The sequence below is a fragment of the Dipodomys merriami genome, unplaced genomic scaffold, assembly GCF_024711535.1.
Source record: "Dipodomys merriami isolate MVZ:Mamm:240054 unplaced genomic scaffold, mDipMer1.0.p SCAF_70, whole genome shotgun sequence".
Classification (NCBI taxonomy): domain Eukaryota; kingdom Metazoa; phylum Chordata; class Mammalia; order Rodentia; family Heteromyidae; genus Dipodomys; species Dipodomys merriami.
The window spans coordinates 582,562-603,458 of NW_027206291.1; the positions used below are offsets into that span (position 1 = coordinate 582,562).

Genomic DNA, 20,897 nt, shown 5'->3' on the forward strand with positions numbered 1-20,897 from the left:
CGATCCTCCTGTTCTCTGCCTCCTCTGACAGGCAGCATGAATCATTGCAGCAGGACACATAATCATGTTTTAAACACTAAGGGACATGTAATATACAACTATGCCAAGCTTTGGAACATATGAATTGATTTATGGCCCCTCTCCTTGGTCCCCAGTCCCTGCCAGGAGAAATAAGAAATAAGATAATAGTGCTATTATCACCCCTATTTTACAAAGTTTTTTTTTTTTGGGGGTCCAGTCGTGGGGCCTGAACTCTGGGCCTGGGTGCTGTCCCTCAGCTCTTCAAGGCTAGCGCTCTACCACTTGAGCCACAGCGCTACTTCCGGCTTTTTTTCTTTTTGCTTATGTGGTGCTAGGGAATTGAACCTAGGGCCTCATGCATGTAAGGCAAGCGCTCTACCACTGAGCCACCTTCCCAGCCCCATCACCCCTATTTTACATAGGGAAAACCAAAGCTCAAGGACAGGAGAGCTCATGAGTATCAATGTCACTGAGAAGAGACAAAGCCAGGATTTGAACCTAGGAATCTGGACCCAGATTCTACCATTGCTCTCCATACCACCTGGCTTTCTGGGATGGTAGCTGAGTTACGGGAAAAAGTGAATTCTAATGTCTATGTCCACATGTACAGTCAAGTTCCTTTGTCCCTGTGCATGGTGCGCATACACACTTAGAATGTGCCCTAGTTGGGTGTAGCAGGGTGTGCCTCTAGTCCCTGCTGTTTGGGAGGCTGAGCCACAAGGATTGCTTGAGCTGTCTCAACAGCAAACTAAAGCAAACTAAAGCAAACACACACACACACACACACACACACACACACACACACACACACACACACACACACACACACACACCTCTTGAAGAAGCTGACAGCACTAAATTTGTTTTACATTTTTACACTATTTAAAGCCTGAAGCTGGTGGCTCAGGCCTTTAATCCTAGCTACTCAGGAGGCTGAGATCTGAGGATCACGGTTCAAAGCCAGGCTGGGCAGAAAAGTCCATGAGACTCTTATCTCCAATAAACCACTCAGAAAACCAGAAGTGGCTTGGTTTGAGTGGTAGAGCACCAGCCTTGAGCTGAAAAGCTGAGAGACAGCGCCCAGACCCAGAGTTCAGGCCCCAGGACCAATAATTTTTTTTTTTTTTTTTTTTTGTCGGTTGTGGGGCTTGAACTCTGGGCCTGGGCGCTGTCCCTCAGCTCTTCAGCTCAAGGTGAGCGCTCTACCACTTGAGCTACAGCGCCACTTCCGGTTTTCTGGTGGTTTATTGGAGATAGGAGTCTCACGGTCTCTCCTGCCCGGGCTGGCTTTGAACCGCGATCCTCAGATCTCAGCCTCCTGAGTAGCTAGGATTACAGGCGTGAGCCACCAGCGCCCGGCTAAATTTTTTTTTTCTACACTATTCAGTGCTGTTCAAAATGTTCCCAGCTTTGGAAAAATAGTCATGTTTTACATATCAGATAGGAAGTTATATTCATAATATACACATCAGACAGGAAGTTATATTTACACCAAGTTATATTCATAAATACCAAATATATTCATAAATACCAAGAAACAGGTTACAGCCGAAGAGACAAGTGCCTAAGATATATGCCTCAGCTGCTGACAGGCTCCTCATTGTTAAATTATTACTGTTCTCACTATTAAAGGAAATGAACACTAATCAGAATTCGCTGCAAACTGATGAGATTTTTTTTCCCCCAGAGCACAATGCATATCAATACTTCATTAAAAAAATTTTTTTTTGGTTGGTTCTGGCCTGAACTCTGGGGCTGGGCGCTGTCCCTCAGCTCTTCAGCTCAAGGCTAGCGCTCTACCACTTGAGCCACAGCGCCACTTCCGGCTTTTTTTCCTGCTTATGTGGTGCTGAAGAATTGAACCCAGGGCCTCATGCATTCAAGGCAGGCACTCTACCACTGAGCCACCTTCCTAGCCCATCAATATTTCAAAGTACATTTTTTATGCCAGTGCTAGGATTTGAACTCAGAGCCTCTCACTTCCACTTGAACTTTTCCACTCAAGGCTGGTGCTCGACCACTTGAACCACAGCTCCATTTCTGGATTTTTGTTGGCCAGTTGGAGATAAGAGTCTCATGGACTTTCCCACCTGGGTTGGGTTTGAACCACGATCCTCAGTAATCAGCCTCCAGAATAGTTGGAATGACAGGCGTGAGCCACCGGCATCTGCCTTCAGATGGCTTTTGGATTAGAGTACTAGAGGTCAAGTATCAGCTTATGTCTGGCTCAATATCTTGACACACCTTGAGGAATTCCAGCATATAGTCATCAGCAAGATGACTATAGATACTGGAAAAAAATGACTTTCTTGTTGGAGAAGTTAACATAAGAGAATGAACATCTGCCCAGCACCTATGGCTCATACTTGTAATCCTAGCTACTCAGGAGGCTGAGATCTGAGTATCCCAGTTCAAAGCCATCCTGGCAGGAAAGTCCCCATGAGACTCATCTCCAATGAACCACCAGAAAACCAGAAGTGGTGTTGTGGCTCAGGTGGTAGAGTGCTCGTCTTGAGCTGAAGCGCTGAGGGACAGCGCCTAGGCCCAGAGTTCAAGGCCTACAACTGACAGAAAAAAGAAAAAAAAAGAGTGAACATCTCAAAAAAATATAATGCCTGCTGTTTTTTTATAGAGAAGCCAGAAATCAAGTTAAAGGCTGAGAAGATTTGCAGACTGGGTACATGGTCCCCAGCTACCATTATCTGTCTCTTATCATTGTCATAATTCAACTTACCTGGGAGCAGTCTTAAATACCCCTGTCTCATGGTCCAGAAACTAGCAAGGTTGGTCATGGAGAAATCTTTGATTCTGGTCTGAATGAGCTAAAAAATGCTTCCTGTTTTAAGGAGAACTCGTGACCAAGATGGTTTAGGAAGCCACTGATCTGAATGTTTTGTTTTTTTTTGAAACCCCCTTATCTGTATGATATTCATGTTTCCGGAACTCACAGTTCCGTTTTCAAGTATTTGTTTTATATTTGAAGAAACTCTACAAAAACGCTTTTTGGGGATGGCTCCTAAAATACTTTGTTACAGGGAGTGTGAAGTTACATATTAGAATACATCTCAACATGTAGAACCATCCTACTGGATTCCAGCATCTTTGTGTGTGTGTATATGTGTATGTATATTGCTAATTAACATACTTAGCTGCTTTTCTTTTTGTCGGTCATGGGGCTTGAACTTTGGGCCTGGGCACCGTCCCTCAGATCTTCAGCTCAAAGCTAGCACTCTACCACTTGGTCCACAGAGCACCTTTGGTTTTCTGGTGGTTTACTGGAGATAAGAGTCTCATAGACTTTGCTGCCCAGGGTGGCTTTGAACCACAATCCTCAGATCTCAGCCTTTTGAGTAGCTAGGGTGACAGGTGTGAACCACCAGTGCCTGGAGTTTAAAATTTTTTTTAAACCCAATTGATTCTGAAATACAGATCCACAGAAAGTTGCAAATACAGCACCAAGAAGTCATGGGTAGCCTTCACCCAGTATTGGCCAAGGTTTCACTTAGATGAGAATAGTCCATTATCAAGAAATTGGTATAGTGCATTCATTCTGTGGCATTCTTTGTTGGTAATGGTACCAGTGCTTGAACTCAGGACCTGGGCACTGTCCCTGAGCTTTTCTCACTCAAGGCTGTCACTTTACCACTTGAGCCACAGCCCCACTTTTGGCTTTCTGGTGGTTTTTTGGAGATAAGGGTCTCATGGACTTCCCCTGCCTGGGCTGGCTTTGAACCATGCTCTTCAGATCTCAGACTCTTGAGTAGCTGGGATTACAGGTGTGAGACACTGGGCCTAGCTTTTATGCCATTACATGTCTCTTTATGGAAGAGACACCATCCCCATAGAGAACTCTTCATGCTCCTCGAGCTCCCTTCCCTTTTGGTGGTGGTGAGGGGGAGTGGGCAAAGGGACTTTAATGAAAATGTTGGAAATTTCCATGGTAGAGCTGATCTACTTGCAGTTCAAGTCTACCTTGATCACTGAGCTCTGGTGACTGAGATGTTTCTCCTCTGTTGCAGTTTTCCTGTTTGTAAATTGGGGATTGTGTGTGTCACACGCATGACAGGAGAGAAAGGAAGGCAAGGCTGGCCCAGGCCACCCCACACAGAAGCCACGATCCCGGTTGCTGGGTGATTTGTTTTTGTGTTGATCTGTTTTTCTTTTCTTCTTTTGTTCCCTCTCGCATTGTTTCATCTTACAGACAGCCTTCTTGGCTTCCCTACTCTTGATTCTTTGAAAGATCAGCAATCCACCCAGATCTGCCAGTCCCGAGCTCCTGGGATCGGGGGAGACTGAGCGCTTCACGAGGCAGCCCCTGGTAGAGGCCTACCCGGAAGTGAATCGCCTCAGAATCCGGAAACCGGAAGTCGGTGAGTGGAGTCCCTTCGGAACCGGAAGTTCTGATTTCCTGCCCCAGAAGCCAGAGAGACCAAGCTGCAGTCTCCATGCGGGATCGCCAGGAAAGTGGGAAGAGATCTCGGGAATCCAGAGCTAAGGTTTTTGTTTTTTTCTAGAAACCCTGAATGCCCCGAAAATAGCATTAAAAAAAAAATCAGAACCTGTGAGCAATTGAAAGAAGGCTGAGGCTGGATATGAGTTGTAGTCAGACACTGGAGGGGAAGAGGGGAGGATGATTCGGTCCAGAAGAGATCACCAGAGTGTGAGTGTGTGTGAGTGTGTGTGAGAGTGTCTGAGAGTGTGTGTGTGAGTGTGTGAGTGTGTATGAGAATGTGTGTGTGTGTGTGTGTGTGTGTTGCAGCCTGTGATGTCAGCCTTGTATTGCAGGACAGTGGGAAGAGGGTGAACTCTAGGGAGAACTATGCGGGATACTATGGAGTAGGCCTGGGAGGGTTTGGGGAGATAGGGAAGGGATGTTGACGTCAAGTAAGAAGCAAAGAGCGGGGCCAAAATTGGAACCTAAGCCATGAAGACTGAATCACTCAGCTCAGAAAGCACCACAAAGCCAGGTAGGTGGGTAGGGGTGACTGTGTGGTGGCTGCTTCGGGCCATGTTTTCAGGTGACTTCCTTCCCAGGGGATGAACTGGAACCTGTCTTCTATAGGAAGAGGGAGATGTTTTCAAGCAGGTGAAAAGAAGAGAGATTGTGGGGAAGGTGTAGACCAGAAAGACCCCTGCATCACTGTGTTTGTTGTAGTAGTTCCCAACAACACATGAATGGATAAATAAGAATGAAATAAGTACTCAGAGGCCAGTCATCCCAGCTACTCAGGAAGCTGAGATCTGAGGATCATAGTTTGAAGCCAGCCCAGTCAGAAAAGTCTGTGAGACTCTTATCTCCAATAAACACCAAAAAGAAAACTGGAAGTGGAGCTGTGGCTCAAGTGGTAGAGCATTAGCCTTGAGCAGAAAAGCTCAGGAACGGGCACACACAAAAAGAATGAGATCCTGTCCTCAGGAAAATGGATGCAATTGGAAGACATGCTATTGATCATGACAAGCCCAGCTCACAAAACCCAACATATTCCACGATATTTTTGGTGCACATCTTGCTTTTTTTGTCTGTTATGTAAGACCTAAATGAGCAGCCAGTCTCTTTCTCTGTTCTCCTTTGCATTTCCACAGAGGTATGTGAATGTATTCCTCTATGAGAATAATCAAATATGGAGTAAAATGAAAGAAAAGGACTGATTCTGACATACATAAAATGGTAGTGAGGGGAAGGTAAAATTAAGTGTAAAACAACTGTATTAAGCATTAATAGTGATATTAATAACTAAGCATATGTACATATTATATGGATAATACAATACAGAGTTTCTAATCTCATTGATGATGGCCTAGAAATGAAAGAATGTGTAAAGAATGCTTCTCTAAAATGTGGCCCATTGTAAATGTCCAGCTATTCAGGAGGCTGAGATCTGAGGATTGTGGTTCAAAGCCAGCCGAATCAGGAAATTGTGAGACTCTTTATCTCCAGTCAAATACCAAAAAAATATATCCAGTAGTGGAGCTGTGGCTCAAGTGGTAGAGCCCTAGAGTGAAAAAGCTCAGGAACAGCACCCTGGCCCTGAGTTCAAGCTCCAGGACATTCTCTCTCTCTCTGTCTCTCTGTCTCTCTGTCTCTGTCTCTGTCTCTGTCTCTCTCTCTCTCTCTCTCTCACACACACACACACACACAAACACAAATACTAAGTCTGAAGCACACCATTTCACTTCTGACAAGGTTTTCTTTGTATTGAGTTAGGGATGCTTTTGATGGGTTAGGTGACAACATACAATACTGTTTATCTGAAGGGAAATACAGTAAGTCACCTGCTTTACAGACTTTTTAAAAACTCAGAGGAGCAAAAGACCTTGCTATGAGAGTAAATAACGAGCTTTAAGGACATATTGAGAAAACTCCACATAAAGTTCCTGGCTGGACAGAATCACTCTGAATGCACAAAGACAGAAATATTCCTTCGGGTAACATTTAAAAGGGGGATGAGTGAAACAGTCTATCTAGAAAGAATCCAAAGTTATATCTACAATGAATCTAGAAAATGTCCTCCAAATGCCGCTGAGTATAGAAAATGGGCAAATGAAAAGGAATTTCAGTGGTTCTCCATCTCACAAATCATAAACGCCCTCAGCTCACCGCAAGGTCGTCTCTTCTTCCTCAGTACCTGCAAAGTCCGTGGCCCCCGCTCTACCTGTGGGAGACGGTTTTATGCATCTCGATCCTCCTCTAATTGGGCTGCCGTTGCTGTCCGTTCCCAGCCCGGGACGACGTCCACGGCTGCGCTCAGCCTCCACGTCCCTTTGTAGCATCAGCGAGTGAATTAACCCAGCTAAGCAGTGGCCGCAGCCGCCTCTCAGCCCTGGGCCCGGCTGTGGTGGCGCTCTCTTGACCTTAGGTAAACGTCGGAGGCTTCCGTCTGTCCGCAGCTCTTCCTCGGCACCAGCTGGGCTCTCAGACTCCCCTGGGTGGGATTTCATGAGTGGAAGGTCCTGTGTGGGAAGAATTCTCCCCAATACCAGTGAAGGATGGAAGATGGCAGGGAGTGGATTAGTATTGGGTCTGGAGCAAGATGGGGTACCCCAAAGCTAGCCAGCTTGTGTGGCCCAGCCAGGGACACACTCACACTCACACGCACACTCACACACACTCACACACACACACACACACACACACACACACACACACACGGACAATGGCAGAAGTGTTCACAGCACTGTGAATCTGCGCTTTAGGTTCCTTTCCCTTCTGTTCCCAGCCTGAACTTGTCATTTCCCTGGGGGAATTTACCAAGAAAGCATATTTACTTTCTTTCAGATTATCCCCAAGACAGCTAGTTAAATGTCAGTTGAATCAGGAGTTACTACTAGTCCTGCACAGATCTCATCTCCTAATGCTTTATCCCAACTCTCCATTTAAGCTTTCTCCAAAGTCTAAGATTTTTCTGGCCACTGGTGGCTCATGCCTGTAATCCCAGCTACTCAGGAGGCTGAGATCAGAGGATCGTGGTTTGAAGCCAGCCTTGGGCAGAAAAATTCATTTGATCCTTATCTCCAAGGACCAACTGAAAAGCCAGAAGTGGAGGTGTGACTCAAATGTTAGAGAGTTAGCCTTGAGCATAAAAGGTCAGGGACAGAGCATGGGCCCTGAGTTCAAGCCCCAGGACCAGCACAAAAATAAAAACAAAAACAAAAGCAGTAAATTTCCAAACCATCCCCTTGGCACTGAGATGTCAAATTGTGTGATGGAAGAAGGGCGCCGGTGGCTCACGCCTGTCATCCTAGCTACACAGGAGGCTGAGATCTGAGGATCTCAGTTCAAAGCCAGCCTGGGCAGGAAAATCCATGAGACTCCTATCTCCAGTGAACCATCAGAAAACGAAGAGGTGCTGTGGTTCTAGTAGTAGAGCGCTTGCCTTGAGCTGAAGAGCTGAGGGACAGCGCCCAGGCCCAGAGTTCAAGCCCCATGACCGACAAAAAAAAATTGAGTGATGGAACTGAGTAAGAAGGCGATGAACATGATTTCCTGAGGGTGCCATTTTCCAGGGACACTTCAGTGATTTATCTAGTTATGTGCTCATTTGAATTACAGTCGATGTCTATCAGCAAGCTGCGGGTTGCAAGGCAGGAAGATCCAACCACGGGAGCCGGCTGAATCTAGTTTATCATTTATGTATTTATTTATTTATGTTGCCGGTTGTGGGGCTTGAATTCAGGGCCTGGCAACAGTCCCTGAGCCCTTTTGCTCAAGGCTAGCACTCAACTAGTTTGAGCCACAGAACCACTTCCTCCTCCTCTTCCCCCTCCTCCTCCTCCTCCTCCATGATTAGTTGGAAATAAGAGTCTGACGGGGACTTTTCTGTCTTGGCTGGCTTCAAACAGTGATCCTCAAATCTCAGCCTCCTGAGCCACTGGCACCTAGCCTTCCCTCCCACTCCCCCAAGAACAAGGCTAAGAAGGGCTCAGTATTCCATCTCCCTGGTATTTCTCCGATTCTGAAAAACCACAGTTGATGAGATTGATGCAGTCACTGCCCAGGTGGCACCCCGGTGATGAGCTGTCTCAGGGCTCCCTTCATTTCCCTGTTCCTCAAACTGTACACAAAGGGGTTCAGCATTTGAGGGACCACGATATACATCACGGAAGCCATGGCATTTTTAGTGGGGGACGCGGTGACCTCGGAACTCATGTACACCCCGATGCCTGTCGCATAGAATAAGCACACCACGGAGAGGTGAGAGCCACAGGTGGAGAAAGCTCTGTGCCTTCCCCTCCCGCTTGGGATCCTCAGCACGGAGGTGACGATGTGACTGTAGGAGACGATGATCCCCAAGAGAGGCACACCGGCGAACAGGCTGGTCCCCAAATGCACCAGCAGGATGTTGATGGACGTGTCGGAGCAGGAGAGGCCGATGACCTGGACGAGTTCACAGAAGAAATGGGGTATTTCCACATCCGGGCCGAAAGCCAGCGGGAGCAGCAGCAGCGTGTGGAGCAGGGCGTTGCCCGTGGCGATGCCCAGGCAGAGCAGAGCCAGGAGGAGGCAGACGCGTGTGCTCATGACGATGGCATACCTCAGGGGCTGACAAATGGCCACGTAGCGGTCATAGGCCATCGCCGCCAGGAGACAGTTCTCTAGCCCGCCAAACACCAAGACAAAGCCGAGCTGGGAGAGGCATCCGGGGTAGGAGGCGCTGTGGTCCCGGGCTTGGATGTCCACCAGCATCTTGGGGATGGTGGTGGTGCTGATGCAGAGGTCTGTGATGGAGAGGGTGGAGAGGAAGAAGTACATGGGGGTGTGGAGGTGGGCGTGGGCGCCAACGGCCAGGATGATGAGCAGATTCCCCAGCACGGTGACCAGGTACACGGACAGGAAGAGGCTGAAGACCAGGGGCTGCAGTGCTGGGTCCTCGGTCAGGCCCAGCAGGAGGAATCTGGGAATGCCTGTTTGGTTTGTGGCTTCCATACCACTGCAGGATCGTAGGAGGAAGAAAAGGAGAGGTGAATGGAGCAAAAGACACGTTTCCTCCCGAGCAAAGCTGGTGTTGCACGTGGGAGGTGTGGGTGTGAGCAGTGGGCGTCATTTTGGACTTGGATGGCACCGAGCTCTGGGGTGAGGAGCAGCGAGGGGGCTTCAGCAATCACGCCTGGACCAGCTGTCCACAGGAGAACGGACGCATTTCCACAGAGATGCTGCGGCCACACCCGGACCTTTGCAGCCTGCCTCCACCCTTCTCCACCCTCCTCCACCCTCCTCCACCCTCCTCCACCCTTCCTCCACCCTCCTCCACCCTCCTCCACCCTCCTCCACCCTCCTCCACCCTCCTCCATCCTCCTCCACCCTCCTCCACCCTCCTCCACCCTCCTCCACCCTCCTCCACCCTCCTCCACCCTCCTCCACCCTCCTCCACCCTCCTCCATCCTCCTCCACCCTCCTCCACCCTCCTCCATCTTCCTCCACCCTCCCCCACCCTCCTCCACCCTCCTCCACCCTCCTCCACCCTCCTCCACCCTCCCCCACCCTCCCCCACCCTCCTCCACCCTCCTCCACCCTCCTCCATCCTCCTCCATCCTCCTCCACCCTCCTCCACCCTCCTCCACCCTCCTCCACCCTCCTCCACCCTCCTCCACCCTCCTCCACCCCTCCTCCACCCTCCTCCACCCTTCCTCCACCTTCCTCCACCCTCCTCCACCCCTCCTCCACCCCTCCTCCATCCTCCTCCACCCCTCCTTCATCCTCCTCCATCCTCCTCCATCCTCCTCCATCCTCCTCCACCCTCCTCCACCCCGCCTCCATCCTTCCCCACCCCTCCTCCATCCCGCCTTCACAGGCCTTCCCATGCCCCAACGGCAGCGCTTGTGCGCACCCTGTGGCCAGGGACGGGATTGCAACCAGAAAGCAGGTGTGGATTGCCCTTCAGAATGAGTGCCTATTTTCAGATGAGAAAGGACTCATCACTCGGGTCTTCTGAAAACAACCGGAGCTGCCCCATGGCCACATGAAGAGACCCCAGACCCCAGGTGAACGAGTGCCTGCTGTCAGCACCATGGGCTCAAGGGGACGAGTCACAGACACAAAGTAACTTCTTTTTTTTTTTGGGTCCGGTTGTGGGGCCTGAACTCTGGGTCTGGGCGCTGTCCCTCAGCTCTTCAGCTCAAGGCGAGCACTCTACCACTTGAACCACAGCACCACTTCCGGCTTTTTTCTTTTTGCTTATGTGGTGCTGAGGAATTGAACCCAGGGCCTCAGGCATGCAAGGCAAGCGCTCTACCACTGAGCCACCTTCCCAGTCCCACAAAGTAAGTTCTTTGCTTTCTCCACTTCTTTCCCCCTTGTCCTGGGGCTTGAACTACTGACCTTGGGCTTCTTTTTGGTCAAGGCTAGCACTCTACCACTTGAGCCACAGCTCCACTTCTGGCTTTTTAGGGGGTGGTTTATTGGAGATAAGAGTCTCATGGGTTTTCCTGCGCAGGCTGGCTTTGAACCATGATCCTCAGATCTCAGCCTCCAAGTAGCTAGGATTATAGATGTGAGCCACTGGTGCCTGGCTCAGCCTCTCATTTTTTTGGAAACAGCATGTTGTTGAGGTTCATTCCTCTGTATTCATATATGTCTTTCTATAAAATACCCTTCAATTCCCTTTGTCTCCTGGTGCCTCCTCCTTTTATCCTCCTCTTCCTTCTAACTCCTTCTTAGCCCCCTTTTATATCCATATCCCATTACTATGTCAGCATCATCACCACCATCACGACTACTTTGGGTTTACATTGTACAAATGGATGAGAACGGGTGAGAGTGTCTTCGTGTGCTCAGACTTCACAGCATGGTCTCCAGAGCCATCATCTCCCTGAAAATGGCACAGTTCTGTTTCTGTGTGACTGAGCCACCGTCTATAGCTAGAGTCTTCTTCAGCCACTCTTGGTTGGGAGGGACGTGGCTGACCCACAGTCTGCCTCGACACAGCTGGATGTGGAGATAGCTTTCTCGCACAGTGATGTCACCTTCCTTCAGGTATATCCCCAGGCATGCTCAGAAAGGTCGTGAGAACGTTCCTCAAAAGATCTGAGCACCCACGAGGCTGAGATCTGAGGATCTCAGTTCAAAGTCAGGCAGGGCAGGAAACTCTGTGATACTCATCTACAGTAAACCAATAAACACAGAAAATGGAGCTGTGGCTCAAGTGATAGAGCGTCAGCCTTGAGCAAAAATGGTCAGGGGACAGCACCCAGGCCCTGAGTTCAAGCCCCAGGACTGGCATCCACGCAAAAAGAACTAGTCATCTAGCTTCTGTCTTGCTTCTCTGACTAATCTCCCCTAATGTCTCAAGACATTACAGATCCAAGCTTCCTAAATGACCGGGGGTCTCTTAATTCCCTTACAGTTTCTTCTTGAATATGGTCCCATGCTTTCCCTTGGGAAATCTCTTCTGGAAGTTCCTAGGGGTCCTAACTTTAGGTATATCCACCTCTGCCCATTCAGTTAACAGAAGCAGGTAGAGATTTCCAAGTGGATGTGAGTGACCATTAGAAAATTCTGCCCAGAGGCTGGGCACAATCACTCACACCTATAATCCTAGCTCCTTGGGAGTCTGAGACCTGAGGATCGCTGTTCAAAGCCAGTCAAAGCAGGAAAGTCCATGAGACTCTTATCTCCAATTAACTACCAAAACCTTGGAAGGGGAGCTGTGGCTGAAGTGGTAGAGTGCTAGCCTTGAGTGAAATAGCTCAGATCTTCATGGGAAATTTTCCCTTGAAGGAAAGAGGCAATGTACAAGCAATGAACACCACACAGATGGCTATGTGCACGGTTCCTATGAACACAGAGGCATTAAAGTAAGCTGTGGGTTTTCAGAAGGGAGAGGCTTCTCAGGTAATACAGACTCAGATAAACAGGTGTTTTACCAGGTGTCCCTGGGGGGAACGGTCTTCCTCTCCTGGGGGAAGAGAGAGAATGTGTGTCAGCGATGATCATTTGATGTCATGTTGGACTCACTCACGCACCATGGATTTGATCAGGGGATTTCTGTTTTGTTTTGATCATGGAGCCTGAACTCTGGGCCTGAGCGCTGTCTCTCAGCTCTTCAGCTCCAGGCCACAGCTCCATTTCCGGTTTTCTAGTGGTTTATTAGAGATAAGAGTTTCCTGGCCTTTCCTGCCCAGGCTGGCTTTGAGCAACAGTCTTCAGATCTCAGCCTCCAGAGTAGCTAGGATTATAGGCGTGTGCCACCAGTGCCTGTGATTACTCTTTTTTTTTTTTTAATCTTTATCTTTATTTTATTTTCTGATGTTGGTTCTGGAGCTTGAACTCAGGGCCCGGGTTCTGTCCCTGAGCTTCTTTTTGCTCAAAGCCAGCGCTCTACCACTGGAGTCACAGGTCCACTTCCAGCTCTTTTTTTTTTTTTTTTTTGATAGTTCGTTGGCAATAAGTTCTATGGATTCTCCTGTTCCAGCAGATCCTTAGATCTCAGCCTCTTGAGTAGTTAGGATTACAGGCGTGAGCCACTGGTGCCTGGATGGCTGGTGGTTTATTTCTATATTAGCTGGGTGTCAGTCCAGGCAGAGAAATCCGTGAAACTCTTATCTCTGTTTAATCACCAAAAGCCAGAAGTGGAGCTGTGGCTCAAGTGGCAGAGCATTAGTCTTGAGGTCAAAAACTCAGGGACAGCTCTGAGGCCCAGTTCAAGCTCCAAGACCAACACACATGTGTGTGTGTTCACACACACACACACATACACAACTCCAAACAACCAGCCTCCAAACAACAACAACATCAAAATCCTCTCGATTTATTACCATTCTGTAAGTATTGGTGACTCCAAGGACCACCTGATTTTTGAGGCTGTACAGTAGGTCAGGTTAGGGATGAGCAGAAGAGGAGGGGCAGGGCTTTGTCAAGGTGGAGAATTCTGTCTTTTACTTTACTGTTTGATTTATAAAAGACTTGGAACTTGGTTAATTGTCAGAGAGGTGAGGTGAGGTCATGTGCCCTTACTAATTGTAATCTCTGTGTTGGTGCTGGTTAAAAAAAATACTTGGAAACCCAGGGCTGGTGGCTCACGTCTGTATCCTAGCTACTCAGGAGGCTGAGATCTGAGGATCATGGTTCAAAGCCAGCCCGGCAGGAAAGTCCGTGAGACTTTTCTCTCCAATGAACCACCAGAAAATGATGCTGAAGAGCTGAGGGACAGTGCCCAGGCCCAGAGTTCAAGCCCCATGACTGACCAAAAAAAATATACTTGGTAGATTTAGGAAGTCAAAGATAAGGACTAGGGAGCTCTAGGGCAAGGCTCACTGTAGCTCTTTCTCCTTCCCCAGAGTCCGCTCATAATTCCCTTTTGGAAAGTGACAGAACAAAAGCTTTTTGTATAGCCTCAAATCCAGAACTCACAAGGGAAATAAGAGGAGGAACGGACTGTTAGGGACTGACTTATGTCCATCAGTCCCCCCACTCCCAAATTCATATGCTGAAATCTTAATCTCTAACACCCCAGAGCTTGACTGTATGAGGAGAAGATTCTCCAAAAAGATAATCAGATTAGAATGTGAGTACTGAAATATGGTGTCTGGTGTCTTTACAAGAAGAGATTTGAGGCTGGGCACTGGTGGCTCACACCTGTCATCCTAGCTACTCAGGAGGCTGAGGTCTGAGGATTGAGGCTTCAAAGCCAGCCTGGGCAGGAACATCTGTGAGATTCTTATCTTCAGGTAATCACCAAAAACCTGGAAGTGGAGCTATGGCCCAAATGATAGAATGCTAGCCTTGAGTGAAAAAGCCTAGGGACAGCTCCTAGGCCCTGAGTTCAAGCCCTAGTACTGGCAAAAAAAAAAAAAAGTAGCCAGCAAATACACTCATATTCACTCAGACCCAAACCCTACAAGAGTGCTGTGCAGCAGCCATCTGGTTTGAAGAAGGACCTATTTCTTCCCTGGGTGAGAGTTGGTCAGAGGTGCTGGAGGCTTGGTGCCAAGGAGGCTAAGGCTTTGTGAAGTGAGAGACACACACAGGTGCCCAGACAGGCAAGGCGGCCATTCTCATTATCTGAAGTCTGTCCCCTCCTGTCTCCCCAGGAGAAAATCTCACCAAGCAGGAATGTCATCTTGTTCAACTACTCTGGAGAACAGTATGGAGGCTCCTCAAAAGATTAAACATAGAGCTCCTTATGACCCAGCACTTCCACTCCTGGGCATCTACCCAAAGGACCACAAACCAGGTCACACTAAAGCCAGCAGCACAATCATGTTCATTGCTGCATTGTAAACCATAGCTAAGCTATGGAATCAACCCAGACGCCCCCTCAGTGGACGAATGGTTCAAGAAAATGTTCCAAAGGAACACAAGCTTCATGGTCTCCCTCATTTGTAATAACTAGAATACATGTAGGATATTCTTAGCAGATGATCACAAGGGCTCCATACTCTATGACCATACAAAATGATGCTTATCGAAATGAACAAGAAATGGAAACAAGAGTTTTTTAAATTGTGCTGTTTGAAGTTATTTTTTCCTCCTTTGATGTATGCCCTGTTGTCACTGTTCATGGTTCCCGTACCCTTTGTCTCATATGTAAGTTTATCTGACTTGGGGAAGGGAAGGGGAAATCCCAGAAGCCATGGGACAAAGTGTGAACAGATTCAGCAGTGAGACTTGCTAGATACTCTCTTGGAAATGAACTTTACAACTTGAGGGGCCGGGGCGGGGGGGCCAGGGAAGGGAGGGAGAAAACGAGAGAGGGGGGACACCGTTCAAAAAGAAATGTGCACCTGTACATCACCTCTACAGCACAATACAATAAAATCTCACCAAGCACCAGCTCCCATTTCCCGAGCTGTGAACCAGCGTCTGGCTGCCACGGCGGATGCTCCTCACCCGGGTGCTGGTGAGCGGCTGTGTTCTTAGGACAGACGGGCACAGTGCTGGGGAGAGCAGGATTCTGTTCAGGCTGAGGCTGGGGCGGGTGGTGTCCTCGCTGGGCGGGGCTGGGGTAGGGGGACACGTGGCCACGCCCCCAGCCCTGCCAGCCGCTTGCTCACCACACCTGCTATTTTCCCTTCCTCTGTTCCCAGCAGTGCCTGTCCTTAGAGTCTGGGGAGGCCAGAGCCCTGCTCCCCTGGGCAAGGCCAGGCGTGCGACATCCAGTTCTCTGCTCAACTCTGTGTCATGCACTATGAACACACTGCACACGGTGCTTGTCCCTCCTGCCCTCCCTCCCTCCCTCCCTCCTCTTCTCTCCTTTCTCCCTCGACTTCTTCCTTCTCCCTAACTTCTCTCCCTTCTTGCTATTACACATGTGATTCTTTCTCTCTTTCCCCTCCCTCCCATCACTTCCCTCTCTGCCTCTCTCCTCTCTCTTCCTTCCTCCTCCTTTCGCTCTCTCCCTCTCTTTTCTCCCTTTGTCCCTCTCTTTCTCCCCCCTCTTTCCCTCTCTCTCCCTCTCTCCTTCCCTCCCTCTCCCCTCTTTCTCAGAAGAGCTAGATGTTGAACGCAGGGCTCCATGCTTGCTAGACACATGCTCTCCCATTTGAGTCATTCAACCAGCCCCTTTTAATCTTCTGTCTTGGTTATTTTTTTCTTTTTGAGATAGGATTTCACTGTATGCCCAAGCTAGCCTGGACTGTGAGCCTCCTATTTGTGCTTCCCCGTGTCACCGGGATGACAGGCATGAACTACCATACCCAGCAGCTGATCAAGATGGAGTCTCATGAACTTTTTTGTCTGAGATAAATAAGCCTTCGACCATGATTCCCCCAATCTCTCTCAGCCCCAAGTAACTGGGGTTATAGGTGTGAGCCACTGCACCCAACCCAACTGTTGACTGCATAATATTCTTAAGGTACACGGAGAAAAATATTCCCAACACAGCTTATGTGAATGAAATATTTTTAAAGTAAACTAGAGTATACATGCTCATTCAAATAAAAATTAAAAATGGACAAAAAACCACAGGCACAGCAAGTTCTCCCATAACTTCAACAAAAGATTGTAATTTTTTGCTTAGAAGTTTTTTTTTAATTGTAAAGGTGACATACAGAGGGGTTATAGTTATGTAAGTCAGGTAATGAGTATACTTCTCTTTGCACAGAACCCTTCCCTTGTTTTCTCCCAGTTTTCCCCCTCCCACTCCTCCCTTTCCCCATAGGCTGTATAGTTCATTTCTAGTGTCTAGCGGTATCATCGCTGAATTGGTTCAACCTTTGTCCCACCACTTCTGGCTTCCCCTTCCGCTCCCCGAATCAGATAAATTTACATACAAGTCAAAAGTACAGAAATCACTAACAGTGACAAAGTGTGTGGGGGAAAAGAGTCCTAAAATGGAAAATAAAAAACTCCTTGTTTCCATTTCTTGGAGTTCATTTCAGTAAGCATCATTTTGTACGATCATATGTAGATAGCTACTGAGCCCTTTTGATCCCCTCCTAAGAACATCCTCCTTTGGTCTCACTGTGTGAATGGTTAGACTCCTGTTTAATTTATCGTGTCCAAGTGTAGTTTTTTGTCTTTTACTATCCCTTGGGTTTACTCACAGATGTATAGGCACATTGCAGTTGTTACACATGAGGGGAGCAATGCAGCCTATGCTTCTTTGGGTTTGGCTTACTTGTTTTCCAAGCCTTTCCATTGCCTTAGGAGTGGGCGATGCCATTCTTTCTGAGAGAAGCGTAGCATTCCATTGTGTATATAAGCCACATTTTCTTCATCCATGTGTCCACTGAGGGCTTTCTTTTCCCCTTGTAGTCAGATGCCCTTTCTCACACCCAGGACCATGAGCACCTGCCTCATTTTCTTCTCAAGGAACATGGCCAGAGCCCTCTTGAGGTCCTTGTTCCTCAGGCTGTAGATGAAGGGGTTCAGCATGGGGGTGACCACCGTGTACATCACCGAGGCGGTGGTACTTGAGTGCGGGTTTTGGATTACCTCAGAACTAAAGTACACACCTAGGAGTGTGCCATAAAACAAGGAGACCACGGACAGGTGAGATGCGCAGGTGGAGAAGGCCTTGTACCTCCCCTGGGCCGTGGACATGGCCCGGATGGAGGAGACGTTTTTATAATAGGAATAAAGAATAACAACCAGGGCACTCCCACCCAGCAGCCCAGCCACACAGTACAGCGCTATGTTGTTGAGAGAAGTGTCAGAACAGAACACGTGGGCCAGCTGGTTAGGTTCACAGAAGAAGTGTGGGATTTCCAGAGCCTTGCAGAAGGACAGCCGCTGCGCCAGGAGGCTTTGTAACAAGGCGTTCAGGGCGCTCGTGACCCAGGAGCCCAGCACCAGCAGCACACAGGGCCGGGGGCTCATGATGATCACGTAGCGCAGCAGGTGACAGATGGCCACGAAGCGGTCATAGGCCATCACCGCCAACAGGAAGTTGTCCAGCCCCACAAACAAAGTGAAGAAATAAATCTGGGCCACGCAGCCCGCGTAGCTGATGGCCTGGCTGTGCGTCTGGAGGTTGAGCAGCATCTTGGGGACGGTGGTGGAGGTGAAGCAGATGTCCACCAGGGACAGGTTGGAGAGGAAGAAGTACATGAGCGTGTGCAGACGGGGGTCAGAGATGGCTGCCAGGATGATGAGCAGATTGCCGAGCACGGTGAGCAGGTACATGGACAGGAAGAGGCAGTAGAGGAGGGGCTGCAGTCTGGGGTCTTCTGAAATTCCCAGAAGAAGGAATTCTACAATTTGCGAGTCATTGTTCACATGTGGTTGAAGACCCCCTTCTATGGTTAGTATATGCTCATGAAAATGCTAAAAAAAAGAGAGAGAAAGAGTATATAGCACAATAAAACCATGCACACTTGACCAAGATACTGCTGTGTCTATCCTACAGCCAAGACCTGAATTCTGAGGTTTTGTGTGTGAATCTGCTCCTCCCTTTGGTATCTTCGTCACGATGATTGGAGTTTTCTGCCCACCACTTAGTATCTTCCCTGGAGATGATGCATTCAACATGTTTTGTTTTTGTTTTTGTTTTGTGGATCTGTGCTGGTCTTGTGGCTTGAACTCAGGGCCTGGGCACTGTCCTTGAACTTTTTTGCTCAAAGCTGGTGCTCTACCCACTTGAGCTACAGTTCCACTTGCTTTTTCTAATTAATTGAAAGTAAGAGTTTCATGGACTTTCCTGCCTGGGCTGGCTTTGGACTGTGATCCTCAGATCTCAGCCTCCTGAGTAGCTAGGATGTCAGGCATGAGCCACGGGTGCCCAGTTGGAAGGATACATTTTTGGGCACTGTGGAAGAAATCATATTGAAACTTATAGTTTCATCCTACATATAGAGTTATATATGAATTAAAATGGACCTTGGATGCTGATCCTAATTCAAGACAACAAAATGAAATAATAGCTAATTAAAATATTCATAGGAACTGGGCACTGGTGGCTTACACTCGGATTCCTAGCTACTTAGGAGGCTGAGAGCTAAGGACAGAGTTTGAAGCCAGCCTTGGCAGGAAAGTCTGTGAGACGCTCATCTCCAGTGAATCAGCAAAAAGCTGGAAGTGGGGATGTGGCACAAGTGGTAGAGCGCTAGCCTTGAGCAAAACAGCTCAAGGACAGCACACAGGCCCTGAGTTCAAGCTCCAGGATAGGAACACACACACACACACACACACACACACACACACACACACACACACACACACACACACACACACACACACACACACACACACACACACACACACACACACACACACCCCTCATACCCAATTTTCTGGTCTCCTGATTGCAAAAGTTTTTTTTTAAGTTTTGCCTGGGCTCTAATTTGATAGACTTTTGTTCCCTTTGCTCAGCTGGGCTCCGCTCCCATCCCACAATGGTCCATCCAGATCTGAGCCTTGCAGGGTTCAAAGGACACATCAGCTTCTGAAGGAGAGATAGATCGCCAGCACGTGAGCCCGGTAGATGATGCTTCTCGAAATGAGCTCCAAGAAATGGAAATAAGAGATTTTTTTTTGTACTATGTGCAGTTCCTTTTCCTTTTCTCGTTCCTTCTCTCCATTCTGCTTTGCTCTGTCTCTGCCTTTGATTTGTGCACTCTTTGTCTTGTACATAAATGAATCTGATTGGGGGAGGGGAGGGGGCGCAGGAACGGAGGGACAGAGGGTGAACCAGCTGGGCAGCCAGACTCACGGACTGGGCTGGGAATGAACTCTCCTGCATGGGGGGGGGGAGTCGGGAGGGGAAATCAGGGAGAGAATGAGGGAGGGGTGACACTGTTCTAAAGGAAATGTGCTCATTCCCTGAACCACACAACTGTAACCCCTCTGTACATCACCTTCATAATAAAAATTTAAAAAAACACAGAAGAAAATGAAGCTGGTAAGCGGGAAGGAGTCGGGCCTCCGCTCCAGACAGGAAGGTGGGGAACGGTCAGCTCCTCTCCTGCTGCTTCTCAGTCCCACCGGCCTGGGTGGGTGAGAAAACCGTCTCGACGTGGGAATCCCATCTCTCTCTGGACGGCAGAGAGGATCTGGAGTCCGGCTCTGACGGATGGACGAGGAAGTGGACGCACGGCTTCCCTAGCCTCGCTGCACACCCTGCCCGGGAGCCGCCATGCCCAGCCCAGCCCAGCCCGCCACGGCCCGAGGGACAGAGCCAGGCCGCGGGCTTCTCCCTCCACGCCCGCTCACGCTCACGAGGGATGTTCCCTCTCGTTACTCCAAACCCTAAGCTCCTCACCCCCCACCCCACCCCAGGGACGCTGGTCTGGGCAGAATTTAAAAAAAAGTCACGCTCATTTTATTTCCCCGGGAGACAAGATTAGAAGTGAAGGGAATTCAGGCTTGTTTATTCTTCTTGCTTCTCCCCCTCTTCTAAAACCATTGTTATTACAAAGGTGATGGGGGGAGAGAGGTGACAGTTACACCAGTCAGGTCGAGGACACTTCAGACAATGTCACCTCTTCCCTCGCTCTCTCCCAGTTTTCCCCTCCTGTCCCCACCCACAAGCTGTAGAGACCATTGTCCACGCAGCGTGGCGTGAGAACCCCTGCTGCATTTGTTCACCCTCTGTCCCCCCATTCTGTGCCCTCCTCACCCCCCCCACAAGGACAGGAAAATGAACAAGTGAGAGAAAAAGAAAAGGAAAACAACAACCAACTCTATTTCCTGGAGTTTCGTTGGATAAATATTGCTTTCCAGGACCAGAGGCACATGGGCATTGCGCCGAGCTCCCCCCACCCCGCCTCCAAATGTTAGTTCCAACTTTGGCCAAAGTCTGAGTGGGGGGGCCTGGAAACTTCCCAGAATGGTCACTGTCTCCTCGTGGAGACAGATAATCACCATTTTGTAGAAAGCCATAGCACCATTACTACTGCCCCTGCTTCCCAGCAGGTAGGGGTGTAAAATCTTGGGGCACAATTTAAGAAGTGTTTTTTTTCACTTATGAAATGCATGATAATTTCCACCGGTATTTGTCAGT

The 20,897-nt window shown here is 48.8% G+C and overlaps 2 protein-coding genes across 2 annotated transcripts; both read right to left on the minus strand.

Annotated features, from left to right (window-relative positions):
* Window positions 1-8,506: 8,506 nt before the first annotated feature.
* On the minus strand, window positions 8,507-9,445 carry LOC138817566 (olfactory receptor 7G2-like). The gene has a single exon (XM_070008027.1). The coding sequence runs from the start codon at window positions 9,443-9,445 to the stop codon at window positions 8,507-8,509; it is 939 nt and encodes a 312-aa protein (XP_069864128.1).
* Window positions 9,446-17,212: 7,767 nt separating this feature from the next.
* On the minus strand, window positions 17,213-20,776 carry LOC138817567 (olfactory receptor 7A10-like). Its single transcript, XM_070008028.1, has 2 exons — window positions 20,759-20,776; window positions 17,213-18,223 (listed from the first exon to the last, which is right to left on the minus strand). The coding sequence occupies exons 1-2, from the start codon at window positions 20,774-20,776 to the stop codon at window positions 17,213-17,215; spliced, it is 1,029 nt and encodes a 342-aa protein (XP_069864129.1).
* Between the last annotated feature and the right edge of the window lie 121 nt (window positions 20,777-20,897).

Excerpts from the sequence above, each read along its gene's own strand:
- LOC138817566 (XM_070008027.1), bottom strand. The coding sequence starts at position 9,445 with ATGGAAGCCACAAACCAAACAGGCATTCCCAGATTCCTCCTGCTGGGC.